The sequence below is a fragment of the Bombina bombina genome, chromosome 1 (assembly GCF_027579735.1).
Source record: "Bombina bombina isolate aBomBom1 chromosome 1, aBomBom1.pri, whole genome shotgun sequence".
NCBI classification, from domain to species: domain Eukaryota; kingdom Metazoa; phylum Chordata; class Amphibia; order Anura; family Bombinatoridae; genus Bombina; species Bombina bombina.
This window is the reverse complement of record NC_069499.1, coordinates 489,388,560-489,412,808: the sequence shown is the minus strand read 5'-3', so window position 1 is coordinate 489,412,808 and position 24,249 is coordinate 489,388,560. Positions and strand designations below refer to the sequence as shown.

General features: G+C 40.8%; 1 protein-coding gene across 1 annotated transcript in view; it reads left to right on the top strand.

Annotated features, from left to right (window-relative positions):
• The window catches only part of TBCCD1 (TBCC domain containing 1), a 210,625-nt gene extending 186,643 nt beyond the window's left edge, over positions 1-23,982 (top strand). Inside the window, exons 6-7 of the mRNA XM_053698547.1 lie at positions 8,089-8,244; positions 23,192-23,982. Of these exons, the coding sequence (XP_053554522.1) occupies positions 8,089-8,218 (130 nt within the window). The 3' untranslated portion in view covers positions 8,219-8,244; positions 23,192-23,982. The remainder of the gene's footprint in view (positions 1-8,088; positions 8,245-23,191) is intronic.
• The last annotated feature ends 267 nt before the right edge of the window (positions 23,983-24,249 follow it).

Sequence of the window (24,249 nt, the reverse complement as noted above, 5' to 3'; positions counted from 1 at the left end):
CCACCAGGGAGGCACGAGGAGCTCCCTGGCAATGAGGGAGGTGTCTCAGATTCTGGAATGGGCGGAGACCCACAACTGTTTGCTCTCTGCGATCCACATCCCGGGTGTGGACAACTGGGAGGCGGATTTTCTCAGCAGGCAGACTTTTTTTTTTCACCCGGGGGAATGGTCTCTTCACCCCGAGGTGTTTGCGGAAATCTCTCTCAGATGGGGATGCCGGAGATCGATCTCATGGCGTCCAGATTGAACTGCAAGCTTCCCCGATACGGATCGAGGTGGAGGGACCCCCAGGCAGAGCTAATAGATGCATTGGCGATGCCTTGGGGGTTCGGTCTAGTATACATATTCCCTCTGTTACCGCTTCTTCCTCGTGTAGTGGTGCGTATAAAGCAGGAGAGAGCATCCTCCATTCTGATTACTCCTTCGTGGCCAAATTACTCCTTCGTGGCCAAGAAGGACGTGGTTCACGGATCTGGTGGGGATGTCATCCTCTCTGCTGTGGAGGTTACCCTGTCTCAGGGATCTGCTAGAACATGGTCCTTTTCAATATCAAAATCTCTATTCTCTGAGGCTGACTGCATGGAGATTGAACGCTTAGGGGTTTTGCGGAAAATGTGATTGACCCTCTGGTTCAGGTAAGAAAAGCCGCTCAGTCGTCGCATCTATCATAAGGTGTGGAGGACCTACTGTTCCTGGTGTGAGACTCATGGTTACCCTTGGCACTGGGGGAGGGTATCCAGGATTTTGTCCTTCAAGAAGGATTGGAGAAGGGTCTCACCGCTAGTTCCCTAAAGGGGCAAATTTCGGCTTTATCTGTTCTGTTACATAGGAGACTCGCTGATCTCCCTGACATAAAATCTTTTGTTCAGGCCCTATCTCGTATTAGGCCTGTCTTTAAGCAGTCTGCTCCCCCTTGGAGCTTAAACTTGGTACTTAAGGTCTTGCAGAAGGTTCCGTTTGAACCTATGCATTCTCTTGACATAAAAATTCAATCATGGAAGGTTCTCTTTCATTTGGCCATTGCATTGGCACGCAGAGTTTCTGAGCTGGCGGCCTTGCAATATGAGCCCCCTTATCTGGTGTTTCATGCGGATAAGGCTGTTCTTTGCACTGGTGTGGGGTTTCTCACTAAGGTGGTGTATAGCCGCAACATCAATCAGGAGATAGTTGTTCGTTCCTTTATGTCCTAATCCTTCTCCTAAGGAGAGGTTACTTCATAATCTGGACGTGATTCGTGCCTTGAAATTTCATCTTCAGACCTCAAAGGATTTCAGACAATCTAACTCTATTTGTCGTGTATTCAGGGGTCGGAGGGCTTCTGCTACTTCTTTGTCTTTTTGGCTGAGGAGCCTGATCCACTTGGCCTATGAGACAGCGGGACAGAAGCCTCAAAGGATTATGGCTCATTCCACTAGAGCGGTAGCTTCATCTTGGGCCTTCAAGAATGAGGTTTCTATGGAGCAGATTTGCAAGGCGACTACCTGGTCCTCCTTGCATACCTTCACTAAGTTTTACAAATTTGTCGTGTTTGCTTCTGCAGAAGCGTTTTTTGGGAGAAAGATGCTACAGGCTGTGGTGCCCTCAGATTAAGGGTCTGCCTTTTACCCTCCCGATTTCATTCAGTGTCCTCTAGAGCTTGGGTATATGTTCCCACTAGTAATGAATGAAGCCATGAACTCTCCTCCCCTTTGGATGAAAAACCTAAATTATGCTTACCTGATAATTTTGTTTCTTTCATGTAATTAGCAAGAGTCCATGAGCTAGTGACGTATGGGGGATACATTCCTACCAGGAGGGGCAAAGTTTCCCAAACCTCAAAATGCCTACAAATACACCCCTCACCACACCCACAAATCAGTTTTACAAACTTTGCCTCCTATGGAGGTGGTGAAGTAAGTTTGTGCTAGATTCTACGTTGATATGCGCTCCGCAGGAGGTTGGAGCCTGGTTTTCCTCTCAGCGTGCAGTGAATGTCAGAGGGATGTGAGGAGAGTATTGCCTATTTGAATTCAATGATCTCCTTCTACGGGGTCTATTTCATAGGTTCTCTGTTATCGGTCGTAGAGATTCATCTCTTACCTCCCTTTTCAGATTGACGATATACTCTTATATTTATATATATATATATATATATATATATATATATATATATATATACCATTACCTCTGCTGATTTTCGTTTCAGTACTGGTTTGGCTTTCTACAACATGTAGATGAGTGTCCTGGGGTAAGTAAGTCTTATTTTCTGTGACACTCTAAGCTATGGTTGGGCACTTTTTTATAAAGTTCTAAATATATGTATTCAAACATTTATTTGCCTTGACTCAGGATGTTCAACATTCCTTATTTTCAGACAGTCAGTTTCATATTTGGGATAATGCATTTGAATCAATCATTTTTTTCTTACCTTAAAATTTGACTTTTCCCTGTGGGCTGTTAGGCTCGCGGGGCTGAAAATGCTTAATTTTATTGCGTCATTCTTGGCGCTGACTTTTTAGGCGCAAATTTTTTTTTCTCTTTCCGGCGTCATACGTGTCGCCGGAATTTGCGTCATTTTTGACGTTCTTTTGCGACAAAAGTGTCGGCGTTCCGGATGTGGCGTCATTTTTGGCGCCAAAAGCATTTAGGCGCCAAATAATGTGGGCGTCTTATTTGGCGCTAAAAAAATATGGGCGTCACTTTTGTCTCCACATTATTTTAGTCTCATTATTTATTGCTTCTGGTTGCTAGAAGCTTGTTCACTGGCATTTAAGGAATTTGATTAATTTTGCTTTATATGTTGTTTTTCTATTACATATTGCAAGATGTCCCACGTTGCAACTGAGTCAGAAGATACTTCTGGAAAATCGCTGCCTGGTGCTGGATCTACCAAAGCTAAGTGTATCTGCTGTAAACTTTTGGTAGCTGTTCCTCCAGCTGTTGTTTGTACTGAATGTCATGACAAACTTGTTAATGCAGATAATATTTCCTTTAGTAAAGTTCCATTACCTGTTGCTGTTCCGTCAACATCTAATACTCAGAGTGTTCCTGATAACATAAGAGATTTTGTTTCTAAATCCATTAAGAAGGCTATGTCTGTTATTCCTCCTTCTAGTAAACATAAAAAGTCTTTTAAAACTTCTCATTGTTCAGATGAATTTTTAAATGAACATCATCATTCTGATTCTGATAGTGGTTCTTCTGGTTCAGAGGATTCTGTCTCAGAGGTTAATGCTGATGAATCTTCATATTTATTTAAAATGGAATTTATTCGTTCTTTACTTAAAGAAGTCCTAATTGCATTAGAAATTGAGGATTCTGGTCCTCTTGATACTAAATCTAAACGTTTAGATAAGGTTTTTAAATCTCCTGTAGTTATTCCAGAAGTTTTTCCTGTTCCTGGTGCTATTTCTGAAGTAATTTCCAGGGAATGGAATAATTTGGGTAATTCATTTACTCCTTCTAAACGTTTTAAGCAATTATATCCTGTGCCATCTGACAGATTAGAGTTTTGGGACAAAATCCCTAAGGTTGATGGGGCTGTCTCTACTCTTGCTAAGCGTACTACTATTCCTACGGCAGATGGTACTTCCTTTAAGGATCCTTTAGATAGGAAAATTGAATCCTTTCTAAGAAAAGCTTATTTGTGTTCAGGTAATCTTCTTAGACCTGCTATATCTTTAGGGGATGTTGCTGCAGCTTCAACTTTTTGGTTGGAAGCTTTAGCGCAACAAGTAACAGATCATAATTCTCATAGCATTATTATTCTGCTTCAACATGCTAATAATTTTATTTGTGATGCCATCTTTGATATCATTAGAGTTGATGTCAGGTATATGTCTCTAGCTATTTTAGCTAGAAGAGCTTTATGGCTTAAAACCTGGAATGCTGATATGTCTTCTAAGTCTACTCTGCTTTCCCTTTCTTTCCAGGGTAATAAATTATTTGGTTCTCAGTTGGATTCTATTATCTCAACTGTTACTGGAGGGAAAGGAACTTTTTTACCTCAGGATAAAAAGTCTAAAGGTAAATTCAGGTCTAATAATCGTTTTCGTTCCTTTCGTCACAACAAGGAACAAAAGCCTGATCCTTCATCCTCAGGAGCGGTATCAGTTTGGAAACCATCTCCAGTCTGGAATAAATCCAAGCCTTTTAGAAAACCAAAGCCAGCTCCTAAGTCCACATGAAGGTGCGGCCCTCATTCCAGCTCAGCTGGTAGGGGGCAGATTACGTTTTTTCAAAGAAATTTGGATCAATTCCGTTCACAATCTTTGGATTCTGAACATTGTTTCAGAAGGGTACAGCATTGGTTTCAAGATAAGACCTCCTGCAAAGAGATTTTTTCTTTCCCGTGTCCCAGTAAATCCAGCGAAGGCTCAAGCATTTCTGAAATGTGTTTCAGATCTAGAGTTGGCTGGAGTAATTATGCCAGTTCCAGTTCTGGAACAGGGGCTGGGGTTTTATTCAAATCTCTTCATTGTACCAAAGAAGGAGAATTCCTTCAGACCAGTTCTGGATCTAAAAATATTGAATCGTTATGTAAGGATACCAACATTCAAAATGGTAACTGTAAGGACTATCCTGCCTTTTGTTCAGCAAGGGCATTATATGTCTACAATAGATTTACAGGATGCATATCTGCATATTCCGATTCATCCAGATCACTATCGGTTTCTGAGATTCTCTTTCCTAGACAAGCATTACCAGTTTGTGGCTCTGCCGTTTGGCCTAGCAACAGCTCCAAGAATTTTTACAAAGGTTCTCGGTGCCCTTCTGTCTGTAATCAGAGAACAGGGTATTGTGGTATTTCCTTATTTGGACGATATCTTGGTACTTGCTCAGTCTTCACATTTAGCAGAATCTCATACGAATCGACTTGTGTTGTTTCTTCAAGATCATGGTTGGAGGATCAATTTACTAAAAAGTTCATTGATTCCTCAGACAAGGGTAACCTTTTTGGGTTTCCAGATAGATTCAGTGTTCATGACTCTGTCACTAACTGACAAGAGACGTCTAAAATTGATATCAGCTTGTCGAAACCTTCAGTCACAATCATTCCCTTCGGTAGCCTTATGCATGGAAATTCTAGGTCTTATGACTGCTGCATCGGACGTGATCCCCTTTGCTCGTTTTCACATGCGACCTCTTCAGCTCTGTATGCTGAACCAATGGTGCAGGGATTACACGAAGATATCTCAATTAATATCTTTAAAACCGATTGTACGGCACTCTCTGACGTGGTGGACAGATCACCATCGTTTAGTTCAGGGGGCTTCTTTTGTTCTTCCGACCTGGACTGTAATCTCAACAGATGCAAGTCTTACAGGTTGGGGAGCTGTGTGGGGGTCTCTGACGGCACAAGGGGTTTGGGAATCTCAGGAGGTGAGATTACCGATCAATATTTTGGAACTCTGTGCCATTTTAAGAGCTCTTCAGTCTTGGCCTCTTCTAAAGAGAGAATCGTTCATTTGTTTTCAGACAGACAATGTCACATCTGTGGCATGCATCAATCATCAAGGAGGGACTCACAGTCCTCTAGCTATGAAAGAAGTATCTCGAATTCTGGTTTGGGCGGAATCCAGCTCCTGTCTAGTTTCTGCGGTTCATATCCCAGGTATAGACAATTGGGAAGCGGATTATTTGTCGCCAAACGTTGCATCCGGGCGAATGGTCTCTTCACCCAGAGGTATTTCTTCAGATTGTTCAAATGTGGGGACTTCCAGAAATAGATCTGATGGCCTCTCATCTAAACAAGAAACTTCCCAGGTATCTGTCCAGATCCAGGGATCCTCAAGCGGAAGCAGTGGATGCATTGTCACTTCCTTGGAAGTATCATCCTGCCTATATCTTTCCGCCTCTAGTTCTTCTTCCAAGAGTGATCTCCAAGATTCTGAAGGAATGCTCGTTTGTTCTGCTGGTAGCTCCAGCATGGCCTCATAGGTTTTGGTATGCGGATCTTGTCCGGATGGCTTCTTGCCAACCATGGACTCTTCCGTTAAGACCAGACCTTCTGTCGCAAGGTCCTTTTTTCCATCAGGATCTCAAATCCTTAAATTTAAAGGTATGGAGATTGAACGCTTGATTCTTAGTCAAAGAGGTTTCTCTGACTCTGTGATTAATACTATGTTACAGGCTCGTAAATCTGTATCTAGGGAGATATATTATAGAGTCTGGAAGACTTATATTTCTTGGTGTCTTTCTCATCATTTTTCCTGGCATTCTTTTAGAATTCCGAGAATTTTACAGTTTCTTCAGGATGGTTTAGATAAAGGTTTGTCTGCAAGTTCCTTGAAAGGACAAATCTCTGCTCTTTCTGTTCTTTTTCACAGAAAGATTGCTATTCTTCCTGATATTCATTGTTTTGTACAAGCTTTGGTTCGTATAAAACCTGTTATTAAGTCAATTTCTCCTCCTTGGAGTTTGAATTTGGTTCTGGGGGCTCTTCAAGCTCCTCCGTTTGAACCTATGCATTCATTGGACATTAAATTACTTTCTTGGAAAGTTTTGTTCCTTTTGGCCATCTCTTCTGCCAGAAGAGTTTCTGAATTATCTGCTCTTTCTTGTGAATCTCCTTTTCTGATTTTTCACCAGGATAAGGCGGTGTTGCGAACTTCTTTTGAATTTTTACCTAAGGTTGTGAATTCCAACAACATTAGTAGAGAAATTGTGGTTCCTTCATTATGTCCTAATCCTAAGAATTCTAAGGAGAAATCATTGCATTCTTTGGATGTAGTTAGAGCTTTGAAATATTATGTTGAAGCTACTAAGACTTTCCGAAAGACTTCTAGTCTATTTGTTATCTTTTCCGGTTCTAGGAAAGGTCAGAAGGCCTCTGCCATTTCTTTGGCATCTTGGTTGAAATCTTTAATTCATCATGCTTATGTCGAGTCGGGTAAAACTCCGCCTCAAAGGATTACAGCTCATTCTACTAGGTCAGTTTCTACTTCCTGGGCGTTTAGGAATGAAGCTTCGGTTGATCAGATTTGCAAAGCAGCAACTTGGTCTTCTTTGCATACTTTTTCTAAATTCTACCATTTTGATGTGTTTTCTTCTTCTGAAGCTGTTTTTGGTAGAAAAGTACTTCAGGCAGCTGTTTCAGTTTGAATCTTCTGCTTATATTTTCAGTTTTTTTCATTATAAAATTTAAATTATTTTGGGTGTGGATTATTTTTCAGCGGAATTGGCTGTCTTTATTTTATCCCTCCCTCTCTAGTGACTCTTGCGTGGAAAGATCCACATCTTGGGTAGTCATTATCCCATACGTCACTAGCTCATGGACTCTTGCTAATTACATGAAAGAAAACATTTCTTTCATATTAGCAAGAGTCCATGAGGCCCACCCTTTTTGTGGTGGTTATGATTTTTTTGTATAAAGCACAATTATTCCAATTCCTTATTTTTTATGCTTTCGCACTTTTTTCTTATCACCCCACTTCTTGGCTATTCGTTAAACTGATTTGTGGGTGTGGTGAGGGGTGCATTTGAAGGCATTTTGAGGTTTGGGAAACTTTGCCCCTCCTGGTAGGAATGTATATCCCATACGTCACTAGCTCATGGACTCTTGCTAATATGAAAGAAATGAATTTATCAGGTAAGTTCTTACTTAAATTATGTTTTCTATCGAGGGGAGGAGAGTCCACGGCCCCAGCCCGTATCTCCGATGGACGGACCTAAATTTAATAATCTCTTCTGGCACCATTTATACCCTAATATTTCTCCTACTGTTCCTTGTTCCCTTGGCAGAATGACTGGGGGATGAGGGGAGTGGGGGAGGTATTTAAGCCTTTGGCTGGGGTGTCTTTGCCTCCTCCTGGTGGCCAGGTTCTTAATTCCCACTAGTAATGAATGAAGCCATGGACTCTTCTCTCCTCGATTGAAATTAAAATTATCAGGTAAGCATAATTTATGTTCTTGTCTTTTCTATCCCTTTAAATATTTTAGTATAGGTGGTAGTTCAACAGCTAAAAGTAGCTATTTCTAATGATACAATAAAGGTAAATTAGCTATTTGTAAAAAAAAAAAAATACAATGCAATGCCATATTTAATGCACCAAAACACCCTGCAATATTTATATTTCCTAATATGCTTCTTTTTTTTTTTTTCCCCAGAGAGCAGAGAAAACAATTTCAGATGCTTGTAGAACATAAGTTTAATGAGTGGCTAATACAGACAGAAAACAGACATCAACTGGATAGCCTTGTGCCGCCTTCTGATGCTACAAAACAGGTTGCAGGATAGAAGCATTGAATCTCCTGAAATATTTGGTATATTTTATTTAAATGTTGTATGTGTATATGTATATGTGTGTGTATGTATATGTGTGTGTGTATATATATATATATATATATATATATATATATATATAATATATATATATACACATACACAGTATATATGTGTGTATATATATATATATATATATATGTATATATATATATATATATATATGTGTGTGTGTATGTATGTATGTATTTGTGTGTATGTATATATATGTATATATAATTGCATGCTCTATGTGAAATTAAATTAACCCCTATGCACCACGAAATCAACCCCTGGCAGCCAGATTCCTCCCCCGTGCCTCACTGACCGCTATAAGCAGTTACAAGCCGCACCTAAATTTAGCCCTGTGTGGCTGGGTTATTTTCAGGCCATATTCAAGTTAACTACATGCCCCAGAATTCCTCGCGGGTAGAGGGGGGCTGCACTGTGGGCTGTTCACTAACTGTCTTGAAGCAGAGCGGCAGAGTGAGAGAGGGAACTTGCCGTGTCAGGTGAATTTTATGACTTTTACTTGTAGAGCCATATAGTTACTTGTAACGGATCCTCCAGTCAGTGAGTGTGTGAAAGGCTAATATGTATATTAACCCGTATTTGGCTCCCTGTCTAACTGTGACATTATTTGAAAAAGCAGCTCATTGAGTCCTGCACAATGAGTGGCTTTTTCAAATAAAGTCACGGTTAGACAGGAAGCCAGATAAGGGTAAACATACGTATGAGCCTTTCACACACTCACTGACAGGAGGATCCGTTACAGGTAACTATATGGCTCTACAGGCAAATGTCATACATTTCACCTGACACAGCAAGATTAGGACTACTGTGTAAACAGGCAGAGTGGGCTGCAGCGTGGTTTCAATACAAGCAGTTGTCACCTCCTCCTCCTGAGTACTGCACAACAAGCTGCTTTTCCAGAAAAGTCACGGCCAGACAAGGAGCCAGATAAGAGTGAATATATGCAACATGCCATTTGCACACTGACAGGAGAACTGTAATTGTTTGGGCTACAATCCACAAGCAGTGCACTGGTAATATGACCTCTTGCATTCCTCTGTGTGCCTCAGTGCCATGTCTTAATGCTTAACCCCATGCTGCCTGCTGTGTGTACCTCAATGCAGATTAGTAATAATTTAGGATTGTGTTAAATGTTTAAAAGTGTGTGTGTGAGAATGAATATATATAAAATAAAACGTCTCTTATATTATTAATAAAATTATAGAAAAAAACTATTTTAAAATCATTTGGGGGAAAATTTCTTTCTAATGACACAGTGAGTCCACAGGTCATCTAATTACTATTGGGTATATCACTCCTGCCAACAGGAGCCGGCAAAGAGCACCACAGCAAAGCTGTTAAATACCACCTCCCTTCCCTCCAACCCCAGTCATTCTCTTTGCCTAGGTTAGAGCAAGGAAGTGGTGAAGTTAAGTGTTCAAAAGAAGATTCTTCAAGCAAGATTTTATTATTTTTCAAGCAGTGCAAGATTGTTCTGCTTTGTCCTAGGGTGTAGCCGTAGTCCATATCAGTCTCTTCAGTAGAGCAGTGGTGGGGAACTTGTGGGGTACAATCCTCACTGCTCCTCCCATGTATTTAATGGTGCCCTATTCGTGCAAGCCTGAGTAAGATTACTCAGTCTTTGTGTTTATCCACAGGTCCATGTGAGGGAACTGGCCTTCTCAAACCTAGTTAGCTGCTGGGCTGCTTGGCAGAAGTCTAAAGGTAAGTGCTAACTTTATCTTTTCTAGGACACATTGCAGAAAATAAAAGGATGGCACTTTAAAATATGATTTGGGACAAGAGACATTCTCCTATTGCTTGGGGTATCACTTTATTATGGCAGCAATAACAGGCACTGTGGACGAGGAGTTATTGCTCAGTGGTGGTGTTTTTATTATTTCTTTACTGGTAATGTTTTTAGCCGATCGGGAGGTTGACGTAACGCCCACGATGGGTGGGGTTAGCTGAGGCGGAATTTTCTGTTGCATGCCTTTTCCCCCATTACTTCCTGTATCACGGAGCGGAGAAGTAGCTGCGTCAGAATCTGCTGAATAGCGGTTACTGGTCTTCACTTTCAGAAACATAGCAGTTGAGTCCGGATTTTCTAGCAGGATAATCGCTCCATTTTCAGTCAGGCAGGTAAGCACCTCAGCAGAGGTAAGCTGAGGTGTAAAGGTGTCCGTAGGAGTTTTTGTGCTACTTTATATCTTTATTGCAGAAAAATAATAGTTTTTTTAGAGGGGTATTTTCTAAATAAAATATCAGTTTGTGTATCTATTTTTCTTTCATGTAATTAGCAAGAGTCCATGAGCTAGTGACGTATGGGATATACATTCCTACCAGGAGGGGCAAAGTTTCCCAAACCTCAAAATGCCTATAAATACACCCCTCACCACGCCCACAAATCAGTTTTACAAACTTTGCCTCCTATGGAGGTGGTGAAGTAAGTTTGTGCTAGATTCTACGTTGATATGCGCTCCGCAGCAGGTTGGAGCCCGGTTTTCCTCTCAGCGTGCAGTGAATGTCAGAGGGATGTGAGGAGAGTATTGCCTATTTGAATTCAATGATCTCCTTCTACGGGGTCTATTTCATAGGTTCTCTGTTATCGGTCGTAGAGATTCATCTCTTTACCTCCCTTTTCAGATCGACGATATACTCTTATATATACCATTACCTCTACTGATTCTCGTTTCAGTACTGGTTTGGCTTTCTACTACATGTAGATGAGTGTCCTGGGGTAAGTAAGTCTTATTTTCTGTGACACTCTAAGCTATGGTTGGGCACTTTTATATAAAGTTCTAAATATATGTATTCAAACATTTATTTGCCTTGACTCAGGATGTTCAACGTTCCTTATTTCAGACAGTCAGTTTCATATTTGGGATAATGCTTATGTATAAATCAATTTTTTCTTACCTTAAAATTTGACTTTTTCCCTGTGGGCTGTTAGGCTCGCGGGGGCTGAAAATGCTTCATTTTATTGCGTCATTCTTGGCGCTGACTTTTTTGGCGCAAACATTTTTTCTGTTTCCGGCGTCATACGTGTCGCCGGAAGTTGCGTCATTTTTGATGTTTTTTGCGCCAAAAGTGTCGGCGTTCCGGATGTGGCGTCATTTTCGGCGCCAAAAGCATTTAGGCGCCAAATAATGTGGGCGTCTTTTTTTGGCGCTAAAAAATATGGGCGTCACTATTGTCTCCACATTATTTAAGTCTCATTATTTATTGCTTCTGGTTGCTAGAAGCTTGTTCACTGGCATTTTTTCCCATTCCTGAAACTGTCATTTAAGGAATTTGATCAATTTTGCTTTATATGTTGTTTTTTCTATTACATATTGCAAGATGTCCCAGATTGACACTGAGTCAGAAGATACTTCTGGAAAATCGCTGCCTGGTGCTGGATCTACCAAAGTTAAGTGTATCTGCTGTAAACTTGTGGTATCTGTTCCTCCAGCTGTTGTTTGTACTGAATGTCATGACAAACTTGTTAATGCAGATAATATTTCCTTTAGTAATGCTACATTACCTGTTGCTGTTCCGTCAACATCTAATACTCAGAGTGTTCCTGATAACATAAGAGATTTTGTTTCTAAATCCATTAAGAAGGCTATGTCTGTTATTCCTCCTTCTAGTAAACGTAAAACGTCTTTTAAAACTTCTCATTTTTCAGATGAATTTTTAAATGAACATCATCATTCTGATTCTGATAATGGTTCTTCTGGTTCAGAGGATTCTGTCTCAGAGGTTGATGCTGATAAATCTTCATATTTATTTAAAATGGAATTTATTCGTTCTTTACTTAAAGAAGTCTTAATTGCATTAGAAATAGAGGATTCTGGTCCTCTTGATACTAAATCTAAACGTTTAAATAAGGTTTTTAAATCTCCTGTAGTTATTCCAGAAGTTTTTCCTGTCCCTGATGCTATTTCTGAAGTAATTTCCAGGGAATGGAATAATTTGGGTAATTCATTTACTCCTTCTAAACGTTTTAAGCAATTATATCCTGTGCCATCTGACAGATTAGAGTTTTGGGACAAAATCCCTAAGGTTGATGGGGCTGTCTCTACTCTTGCTAAGCGTACTACTATTCCTACGGCAGATAGTACTTCCTTTAAGGATCCTTTAGATAGGAAAATTGAATCCTTTCTAAGAAAAGCTTACTTGTGTTCAGGTAATCTTCTTAGACCTGCTATATCTTTAGCGGATGTTGCTGCAGCTTCAACTTTTTGGTTAGAAGCTTTAGCGCAACAAGTAACAGATCATAATTCTCATAGCATTATTAATCTTCTTCAACATGCAAATAATTTTATTTGTGATGCCATCTTTGATATTATTAGAGTTGATGTCAGGTATATGTCTCTAGCTATTTTAGCTAGAAGAGCTTTATGGCTTAAAACTTGGAATGCTGATATGTCTTCTAAGTCAACTTTGCTTTCCCTTTCTTTCCAGGGTAATAAATTATTTGGTTCTCAGTTGGATTCTATTATCTCAACTGTTACTGGAGGGTAAGGAACTTTTTTACCACAGGATAAAAAATCTAAAGGTAAATTTAGGTCTAATAATCGTTTTCGTTCCTTTCGTCACAATAAGGAACAAAAGCCTGATCCTTCATCCACAGGAGCGGTATCAGTTTGGAAACCATTTCCAGTCTGGAATAAATCCAAGCCTTTTAGAAAACCAAAGCCAGCTCCTAAGTCCACATGAAGGTGCGGCCCTCATTCCAGCTCAGCTGGTAGGGGGCAGATTACGTTTTTTCAAAGAAATTTGGATCAATTCCATTCACAATCTTTGGATTCAGAACATTGTTTCAGAAGGGTACAGAACTGGCTTCAAGATAAGGCCAAGAGATTTTTTCTTTCCCATGTCCGAGTAAACCCAGCGAAGGCTCGAGCATTTCTGAAATGTGTTTCAGATCTAGAGTTGGCTGGAGTAATTATGCCAGTTCCAGTTCTGGAACAGGGGCTGGGGTTTTTATTCAAATCTCTTCATTGTACCAAAGAAGGAGAATTCCTTCAGACCAGTTCTGGATCTAAAAATATTGAATCGTTATGTAAGGATACCAACATTCAAAATGGTAACTGTAAGGACTATCCTGCCTTTTGTTCAGCAAGGGCATTATATGTCCACAATAGATTTACAGGATGCATATCTGCATATTCCGATTCATCCAGATCACTATCAGTTTCTGAGATTCTCTTTCCTAGACAAGCATTACCAGTTTGTGGCTCTACCGTTTGGCCTAGCAACAGCTCCAAGAATTTTTACAAAGGTTCTCGGTGCCCTTCTGTCTGTAATCAGAGAACAGGGTATTGTGGTATTTCCTTATTTGGACGATATCTTGGTACTTGCTCAGTCTTCACATTTAGCAGAATCTCATACGAATCGACTTGTGTTGTTTCTTCAAGATCATGGTTGGAGGATCAATTTACCAAAAAGTTCATAGATTCCTCAGACAAAGGTAACCTTTTTAGGTTTCCAGATAGATTCAGTGCCCATGACTCTGTCTCTGACAGACAAGAGATGTCTGAAATTGATCTCAGCTTGTCGAAACCTTCAGTCACAATCATTCCCTTCGGTAGCCTTATGCATGCAAATTCTAGGTCTTATGACTGCTGCATCGGACGCGATCCCCTTTGCTCTTTTTCACATGCGACCTCTTCAGCTCTGTATGCTGAACCAGTGGTGCAGGGATTACACAAAGATATCTCAATATCTTTAAAACCGATTGTACGACACTCTCTGACGTGGTGGACAGATCACCATCGTTTAGTTCAGGGGGCTTCTTTTGTTCTTCCGACCTGGACTGTAATTTCAACAGATGCAAGTCTTACAGGTTGGGGAGCTGTTTGGGGGTCACTGACAGCACAAGGGGTTTGGGAATCTCAGGAGGTGAGATTACCGATCAATATTTTGGAACTCCGTGCAATTTTCAGAGCTCTTCAGTCATGGCCTCTTCTAAAGAGAGAATCGTTCATTTGTTTTCAGACAGACAATGTCACAACTATGGCATACATCAATCATCAAGGAGGGACTCACAGTCCTCTGGCTATGAAAGAAGTATCTCGAATACTGGTATGGGCGGAATCCAGCTCCTGTCTAATTTCTGCGGTTCTTATCCCAGGTATAGACAATTGGGAAGCGGATTATCTCAGTTGCCAAACGTTACATCCGGGCGAATGGTCTCTTCACCCAGAGGTATTTCTTCAGATTGTTCAAATGTGGGGACTTCCAGAAATAGATCTGATGGCTTCTCATCTAAACCAGAAACTTCCCAGGTATCTGTCCAGATCCAGGGATCCTCAGGCGGAAGCAGTGGATGCATTGTCACTTCCTTGGAAGTATCATCCTGCCTATATCTTTCCGCCTCTAGTTCTTCTTCCAAGAGTAATCTCCAAGATTCTGAAGGAATGCTCGTTTGTTCTGCTGGTGGCTCCAGCATGGCCTCACAGGTTTTGGTATGCAGATCTTGTCCGGATGGCCTCTTGCCAACCATGGACTCTTCCGTTAAGACCAGACCTTCTGTCACAAGGTCCTTTTTTCCATCAGGATCTCAAATCCTTAAATTTAAAGGTATGGAGATTGAACGCTTGATTCTTAGTCAAAGAGGTTTCTCTGACTCTGTGATTAGTACTATGTTACAGGCTCGTAAATCTGTATCTAGAAAGATATATTATCGAGTTTGGAAGACTTACATTTCTTGGTGTCTTTCTCATCATTTGTCCTGGCATTCTTTTAGAATTCCGAGAATTCTACAGTTTCTTCAGGATGGTTTGGATAAAGGTTTGTCTGCAAGTTCCTTGAAAGGACAAATCTCTGCTCTTTCTGTTCTTTTTCACAGAAAGGTTACTAATCTTCCTGATATTCATTGTTTTGTGCAAGCTTTGGTTCGTATAAAGCCTGTCATTAAGTCAATTTCTCCTCCTTGGAGTTTGAATTTGGTTCTGGGGGCTCTTCAAGCTCCTCCGTTTGAACCTATGCATTCATTGGACATTAAATTACTTTCTTGGAAAGTTTTGTTTCTTTTGGCTATCTTCTGCTAGAAGAGTTTCTGAATTATCTGCTCTTTCTTGTGTCTCCTTTTCTGATTTTTCATCAGGATAAGGCGGTGTTGCGAACTTCTTTTCAATTTTTACCTAAGGTTGTGAATTCTAACAACATTAGTAGAGAAATTGTGGTTCCTTCATTGTGTCCTAATCCTAAGAATTCTAAGGAGAGATCATTGCATTCTTTGGATGTAGTTAGAGCTTTGAAATATTATGTTGAAGCTACTAAGAATTTCCGAAAGACTTCTAGTCTATTTGTTATCTTTTCCGGTTCTAGGAAAGGTCAGAAGGCCTCTGCCATTTCTTTGGCATCTTGGTTGAAATCTTTAATTCATCATGCTTATGTCGAGTCGGGTAAAACTCCGCCTCAAAGGATTACAGCTCATTCTACTAGGTCAGTTTCTACTTCCTGGGCGTTTAGGAATGAAGCTTCGGTTGATCAGATTTGCAAAGCAGCAACTTGGTGGTCTTTGCATACTTTTACTAAATTCTACCATTTTGATGTGTTTTCTTCTTCTGAAGCTGTTTTTGGTAGAAAAGTACTTCAGGCAGCTGTTTCAGTTTGATTCTTCTGCTTATAATTTCAGTTTTTTTCATTATAAGATTTAAACTTTATTTTTGGGTGTGGATTTTTTTCAGCGGAATTGGCTGTCTTTATTTTATCCCTCCCTCTCTAGTGACTCTTGCGTGGAAGATCCACATCTTGGGTAGTCCATTATCCCATACGTCACTAGCTCATGGACTCTTGCTAATTACATGAAAGAAAACATAATTTATGTAAGAACTTACCTGATAAATTCATTTCTTTCATATTAGCAAGAGTCCATGAGGCCCACCCTTTTTGTGGTGGCTATGATTTTTTTGTATAAAGCACAATTATTCCAATTCCTTATTTTTTATGCTTTCGCACTTTTTTCTTATCACCCCACTTCTTGGCTATGTGTTAAACTGATTTGTGGGTGTGGTGAGGGGTGTATTTATAGGCATTTTGAGGTTTGGGAAACTTTGCCCCTCCTGGTAGGAATGTATATCCCATACGTCACTAGCTCATGGACTCTTGCTAATATGAAAGAAATGAATTTATCAGGTCTTACATAAATTATGTTATTCTGTTTATTGGTGAATAAAGATGGACCAAGAGGCATTGCAGGATGTTACATGTACTTTGTTTTGATGCTAATGTGGAACCACCAATCCCTTTCTATTCCTCATGTATTGAGAGAAATTACATTACAGGGATAGAGTTTTTTCTGAGCCAACATTGTCTAAGGTGGATGCTGTTCAGGAGTCTTCTGACAATGTTCAAATTATGCCGCTGCTTTCTCCTCAAGCGTCCCAAGATTTATTGTCCATACAGCCAGTGCCTGCGCTTCCTCTATTACTCCACCTGGAGTTTCCTTTCAAGACATCGCTTCTCTAATGTCCTCAGCGGTATCTCATGTGTTGTCTGCTTTTCCTATTTTGCAGGGAAAGCGTAAGAGGAAATCTAAGCAATCCGTGAGTAAGGTTGCTGACACAGTAGTTGCTGTTCCTAATGTCCCTTCCCAGAAATCTGAGGAGGATAATACTTCGGTAGCATCTGAGGGTGACATCTCAGACTCACAGTGTAATACCTTCCGCTGATACTGAAGTTCTTTCTTTCAGGTTTAAGCTCGAACACCTCCGTTTGTTACTTAAGGAGGTTTTAGCTACCCTGGACGACTCCGACACTACCGTCGTAGTCAATCCTAAGAAGTCAAGTAAACTAAACAAGTATTTTGATATACCTTCCATGGTGGAGGTTTTTCCTGTACCAGATCGAGCTACAGAGATTATTGCTAGGGAATGGGAGAGACCGGGTATCCCTTTTTCTCCATCCCCTATATTTAAGAAGATGTTTCCTACAGCAGACTCCATCAAGGAGTCTTGGCAGACGGATCCCAAGGTGGAAGGGGCAATTTCCACGCTTGCTAAGAGGACAACTATTCCCATAGAAGATAGTTGATCCTTTAAGGACCCTATGGACAGGATAAGAGGAATAAGCAGAATGGTCGTCAGAGTAATTTTCGTTCGTTTCAAAACTTCAAGGGTAAGCCTTCCTCTCCCTCTACAAAACAAGAACAATCAAAGCCTTCCTGGAGTTCAAACCAGTCATGGAATAAAGGAAAGCAAGCTAAGAAGCCCGCCAACGACTCAGTCAGCATGAAGGGTATGCCCCCGATCCGGGACCGGATCCTGTGAGGGGCAGACTATCTTTCGTCGCTCAGACCTGGGTTTGGATGTTCAGGATACCTGGGCGGTGGACATTGTGTCCCAGGGATACAAACTAGAGTTCAAAACTGTCCCTCCAAGGGGCAGGTTTCTTCTCTCAAGATTATCTGTAGACCAGATAAAGAGTGGCGTTCTTACACTGTGTTCAAGATCTTTCCGATCTGGGAGTGATAGTTCCTGTTCCAAGGCAGGATCAGGGTCTGGGATTTTACTCCAATCTGTTCGTGGTTCCCAAAAAAGAGGGAACCTTCAGACCAATTTTAGATCTCAAAAGTCTAAACAAATTCCTCAGAGTGCCGTCCTTCAAGATGGAAACTGTTCGTTCCATTCTTCCCTTGGTTTAAGAAGGTATATTTTAAGGACGCGTACCTGCATGTTCACATCCACAGGGACCATCACAAGTTTCTGAGGTTTGCATTTCTAGACAAACACTTCCAGTTTGTGGCTCGGCCTTACCACAGCTCCCAGAATTTTCTCAAAGGTTCTGGGATACCTGTTGGCAGTGCTCTGATTGCGGGGCATTGCAGTGGCGCCTTATCTGGATGACATTCTGGTTCAGGCGCCATCCTTTCAACAAGCAAGATCCCACAAGGAAATGTGATCCTTCCTGCGATCTCACGGATGGAAGATGAATTTGGAAAAGAGTTTCTTAGTTCCAACTACAAGGGTAGTTTTCGTCGGAACCATAATCCTTATCAATGAAAATTTGTCTGACAGAAGTCAGGAAATCAAAGATTTTCGATACCTGTCTAGCGCTTCAGTCCTCTCCTCGGCCATCAGTGGCTCATTGTATGGAGGTAATCGGTCTGATGGTAGCAGCCATGGACATCATCCCGTTTTCCCGTTTCCACCTCAGACCTCTGCAGTTATGCATGCTCAGGCAGTGTAACGGAGATTATACGAATCTGTCTCCACGATTACATCTGGAGCAGGAGACAAGGGACACTCTTCTTTGGTGGTTGTCTCAGGATCATCTCTCCCATGGAACCTGCTTCCGCAGACCCACCTTGGGTGATTGTGACAACGGACACCAGCCTACTGGGATGGGGAGCAATCTGGGGCTCTCTAAAGGCTCAGAGGACATGGTCTCGTTCGGAGTCTTGTTTACCCATAAACATTCTGGAGCTGAGAGCAATCTTCAATGCTCTTCTGGCCTGGCCTCAGTTAGCTTCGGTCCGGTTTATCAGGTTCAAGTCGGACAACATAACTTCAGTGGCTTACATCAATCATCAGGGGGAACTCGGAGTTCCTTGGCCATGGCAGAGGTAACCAAGATAATTCAGTGGGCGGAGTCCCACAACTTCGTCCTGTCAGCAATCCACATCCCAGGAATGGACAACTGGGAGGCGGATTTTCTGAGCAGACAGACCTTTCACCCGGGGGAGTGGGAACTCCATCCGGAAGTGTTCTCCAGCTTGATTCTCAAATGGGGACAGCCGGAACTGGATCTCATGGCATCTCAGCAGTATGCCAAGCTTCCGAGGTACGGGTCGAGGTCGAGGGATCCTCGGGCGGTACTGATACAGTACTGAGGGTTTGGAGAAGGGTTTATCGACATGTTCCCTAAAGGGTCAAATATCTGCCTTGTCTATTTTGTTACATAAACGTCTGGCGGATGTACCAGACGTGCAATCGTTCTGTCAGGCCTTGGTCAGAATCAGGCCTGTGTTTAAGCCGGTTACTCCTCCCTGGAGTCTTAATCTAGTTCTTAAAGTTCTTCAACAGGCTCCGTTTGAGCCTATGCATTCCTTAGATATTAAGTTATCTTGGAAGGTTTTATTTCTTGTTGCCATTTCATCTGCTCGTAGAGTTTCAGAGCTCTAGGCATTACAGTATGAGTCTCCTTATCTTATTTTTCATTCGGATAAGGTAGTTTTGCGTACTAAGTTAGGGTTTCTCCCTAAAGTGTTTTCAGATTGGAACATTAATCAGGAGATTGTTGTTCCTTCCTTGTGTCCTAACCCTTCTTCTCTGAAGGAACGTCTGCTGCACAATCTGGACGTGGTGTGTGCATTGAAATTCTATTTACAGGCGACTAAGGATTTTCGTCAGTTTTCTGCTCTGTGGTTTTCTCTGGGGAACATAAGGGACAGAAAGCTACGGCTACTTCTCTCTCTTTGTGGCTGAAGATTATCATTCGCTTGGCCTATGAGACTGCTGGACAGCAGCCTCCTGAGAGGGAAATGTGAATAGTATGCATGAGCTGCTAGAAAGTTGAGTCAAAAGGGCTCTTTTAACTTGGCATGCACAGATAAAACATTTATCAACAAAAAACACATTCAATGCTATTGACTTCTATGACCCGTTAAGAATCTGCTATCCCAGGTGATTCGTTAAATAGTACTTACTTTTATAAACCAAAATTATTTTAGAGGATGTAACAATAGTTGTGTATATATTTCTTTTACAAGATATGATGAATCCACGGATTTCATCCTTACTTATGGGATTACGCCTCTTGGTCAGCAGGAGGAGGCAAAGAGCACCACAGCAGAGCTGTATATATAGCTCCTCCCTTCCCTCCCAGCCCAGTCATTCTCTGTGCCTGTATTAGTAAGATAGGAGCTGGCAAAGTGAGGTGTTAGTTTAGTTTCTTCAATCAAGATTTTATTATTTTTAAAGTAGTGCCGCTGAGTACTGCTTTGTGCTGGGGTGTAGCCTAGACCAGATCAATCTCTTCAGTAATCAGATAAGCATTTGGTGTCTTTAAGGCAATAGGAAATGGTGGGATTTTATTCTCACTGCGCCTCCTATACATGTTGCTGCCCTAAATACAGATAGCCTAAGCACTCTTAACTCAGGCTTATCCTATCCACAGGGCTATGGGAGGGAGAGATACCTCTGGAAACCTGATGGATGCCATGCTGTCGCACAGCTTTTGAGTTAAGTGCTGACTTTTATTCTGACTTAGATCTCAGAGAAGTGGAGCACTGTACTTAATGGTAAGAACTCCTGCATTTAAAGGAGGGACCTTTCTGACAGTATATTGTTAGCTGGGGCTACAGGAATACTGGCAGCTGCGACTTGGTTGTTATTCTAAGTACACTGTTAGGGGAATGAAGACCGTTTGCAGTGTTGAAAGCAGAAACAGTAGACAAACTTGTCCACAGGTTTTCTGACGGCTCCGTTGGCCTTATCACTTGTTTTTTTAGCAACTTGAAGGGCTAGGAGCTTGATATTTGTTTTGGGGATCACTCGAGCTGTGGTTATTTTACTTGCAGTGGGGAGTGGTATTTTATTCATGTTAATGCTGACATCATTGTCGGGTAAACAGTGCCTAAAGGTTTAGCCCCAAGTTCTGTTTTCTGCAGCCGGTTCCCGGTGGCGCAGTTAATCAATTAGGCTGGAGACCGGGAGCTGCATGTTATTACGCCCACGATGGGCGGAGCCTTGTGGCCATTTTTAGTGTGTTGCGCACTTTGTTTTTTGGCTGCTGTGGTCAGTGTCGGGTAATGATTATCCGTATCGTCACGTGACTGCAAGGAACACTGGGTTCTATGGGCTGGGCTCTAGACATAGGTGCCCTGAGCCTGTAACTTGTTTCTTTTACTCATTTAGTATTAATGGTGACTGGGAGGGGATGTTAACACGCTCACAGGGGCAGAGCTATGTGTCTTATTGCACTTCCTACCTCCATTAGATACCGGAGGGTAGAGCGGTATCCCAGTTATGTAACAATACATGTCTAGTAAGCAAGCAACAGTACACTGGGTATAACCTCTCCTGTTTTTGTAATGTTGATGTAAACAGGCAGCTCTACGTGTACATTTGTATAGATAAAATGTCAGTAGTTGATCTGTTGCTTGGGTACTGCAGTATTTCCTTTTGAACAAGCAAATTAAAGAGACAGTAGCACATAAAAGATAACGTTTCTTTTTCTGTTGTTAAAGAGACAGGAACGTTTTTATTTGATTTCAGCTGTTTAATGTATTGGCTGTTTAATGTTTAATGTGCACATAAAGTATGTTTTTCTGGTTCCCAGGCGATGCTCTGCGACTCCTGGCATGGAATTGTGAGCACAAGATTTGGTTGATTTCTGTACATCGCAATGGCTATTTCAAACAAAGCCAGCTGGTATAACCTAATGGGCCGTTCTGCTGCCCCACTTGTCAAAGACTGAATGCTCTCTTTTAGTCCTATGGGGGATATAAGAGAATTTAAATTGATAATGTCCGTTTTACTGGGTAAGCCTTGTTTACAGGGAGATTATGCAAATTTAAGGCTGTTTATTTGTTACTTCATCCTTTGTGACATAGGATAGTACACAACAACACAGAAAATAGTTACTTTTAGATTTATAGGGACAGTAACTTTTTTTCTGTGTACCTTGTATATGAATGCATTTTAGCTGTTTGCTCGTTAGTTCATCTTTTGTGACTAAAGATGACTCAAACGCACACAGGAATAAGGTTATTTTTCTAAGACTTGGTATCGTTCCTATGTAAAAAAAAAATGCACTATTCTACGGCGCTGGCAGTTTGGGCTGTTCAAATGGCCGCAAAATTCTCCTAACACTTCTATGGTCACATGCAGTGCCTTGCTATTTCTTCTACTCGCAGAGTTTCTGAGCTTTCAGCTTTACAATGTGATTCTCCTTATCTTATTTTCCATTATGATAAGGTGATGTTACGTACCAAACCTGGTTTCCTTCCTGAGGTTGTGTCTAATAAGAATATTAATCAGGAAATTGTTGTTCCTTCCTTGTGTCCTAATCGTTCTTCTAAGAAGGAGCGTCTGTTACATAACTTGGACGTGGTCCGTTTCCTGAAGTTTTACTTGCAGGCGACTAAAGATTATCGTCGCTCATCTTCATTGTTTGTTGTCTTTTCTGGAAAACGTAGGGGCCAGAAAACTACGGCTACCTCTCTTTTTTTTGGCTGAAGAGTATCATCCGTTTTGCATATGAGACTGCTGGACCGCAGCCTCCTGAAAGAATTACGGTTCATTCTACTAGGGCTGTGGCTTCCTCATGGACATTTAAAAATGATGCTTCTGTTGAACAGATTTGCAAGATGTTTTTGGGAGTAAGGTTCTTCAAGCAGTGGTGCCTTCCGTTTAGGTTCCTGTCTTGTCCCTCCCTTTCATCCGTGTCCTATAGATTTGCTATTGTATCCCATAAGTAAGGATGAAATCCGTGGACTCGTCATATCTTGTAAAAGAAAAGGAAATTTATGCTTTATTTTATGATATGACGAGTCCACGGCCCACCCTGTCATTTTCTAAGACAGGTTTTTATTTTTGTTAAACTTCAGTCACCTCTGCACCTTGGCTTTTCCTTTCTCTTCCTAACTTCGGTCGAATGACTGGGGTGGGAGGGAAGGGTGGAGCTATATATACAGCTCTGCTGTGGTGCTCTTTGCCTCCTTCTGCTGACCAGGAGGCGTAATCCCATAAGTAAGGATGAAATCTGTGGACTCGTCATATCGTAAAAGAAATACATTTATCAGGTAAGCATAAATTTCCTTTTTGATAAAATGTTTGTTTTTAAATTTATAATATAAAAATGAAGAGCCCAATAAATAGTATTGTAAGGAACTTGTCTGCAGTTAGGAGAATCTTTTATATTTTACGGCTTGCATTGGTTTGTTGTAAGTTAATAAAGATTTAGATTATGTATGTAATTGGATGCTTTTTGTCTTTGTAGGTGTATATCCATCCATGCCCCCACCATGAAAGCACTTAACATCTAATGCTGCATTGATTTTGTAATTATTGTAACTTTTTATTCTGCATCTTACCTCAGGAACAAAATGGAAGGAAAACAAGCAAAGAACCTCAGACTGTGTTTTGATTTTCCTGCAGTTTGGCAATTGTTTTTATTGCATATTTAAATGTTGAGAGAGTGAAATTAATTTATGAACAATATGTTTGTCTATGTAGTTTGCCGTTTCTGCCTTGGGGATGCAAGCTGCTCTCTAAAACCTCACCACAAATTTTCGATTTTACATCCCCAGAAAATCTTACCTCCATTCTTTCTTAATCACTCACTGGAATTAAACACTTTTTGTTTTTGAGAACTCTGGGGTTGTATTTGAAGCCCTAGTAGTGAAATTTAAAAAGCAAAGTAAACAATATAAACTTTTACTACACTTTTCACCGGTTTCTTCTTAATAAAATGTTTAATCACCTCTTATGAAATAGATTGCTGGTGGTTTTGCAGTATTGGACTTTGAATACAAGAATTTGTGAAGATTTTTGGACTATAATATAAACAATATTTAAGTATTTCCAAAGCCTGTGTTAGATACCATTTCATTAAATTCTCTATTTTGAGGAATAGTTGATTAAATATTTTACATTTCATTAAATTGAAAATATATTAATAAATATTTTCTTATAACTAGAGTGCAGGTTGTTGTTTTTATATTATGGAATAAAACAAATGTAAAAAAATAAATGAAAAAAATCTTTGGCCTGCTGCTTTAATGTAATCAATGACTTTTTGTGTTACTCCTTCCGCTTTTTTTTTATATATAGGGACAGTAGGGGCAACGCCTCAGTGGTTTTTGGGGGGGAAAAATAAAATGCCATTGTGGTGGCACAGTTAGGTTGCAATTTTTATTAAGAAATCAATAATATCCCCAAACCCCCACACATAACCCAACTCATAAGATTAGTGCACACCCAGTTTCTTGTTGAGCAAGCTGATGTTAAGGGGGATGTGGAGATGAGGGTAAAACATTTCATGTCCAAATGGGAACC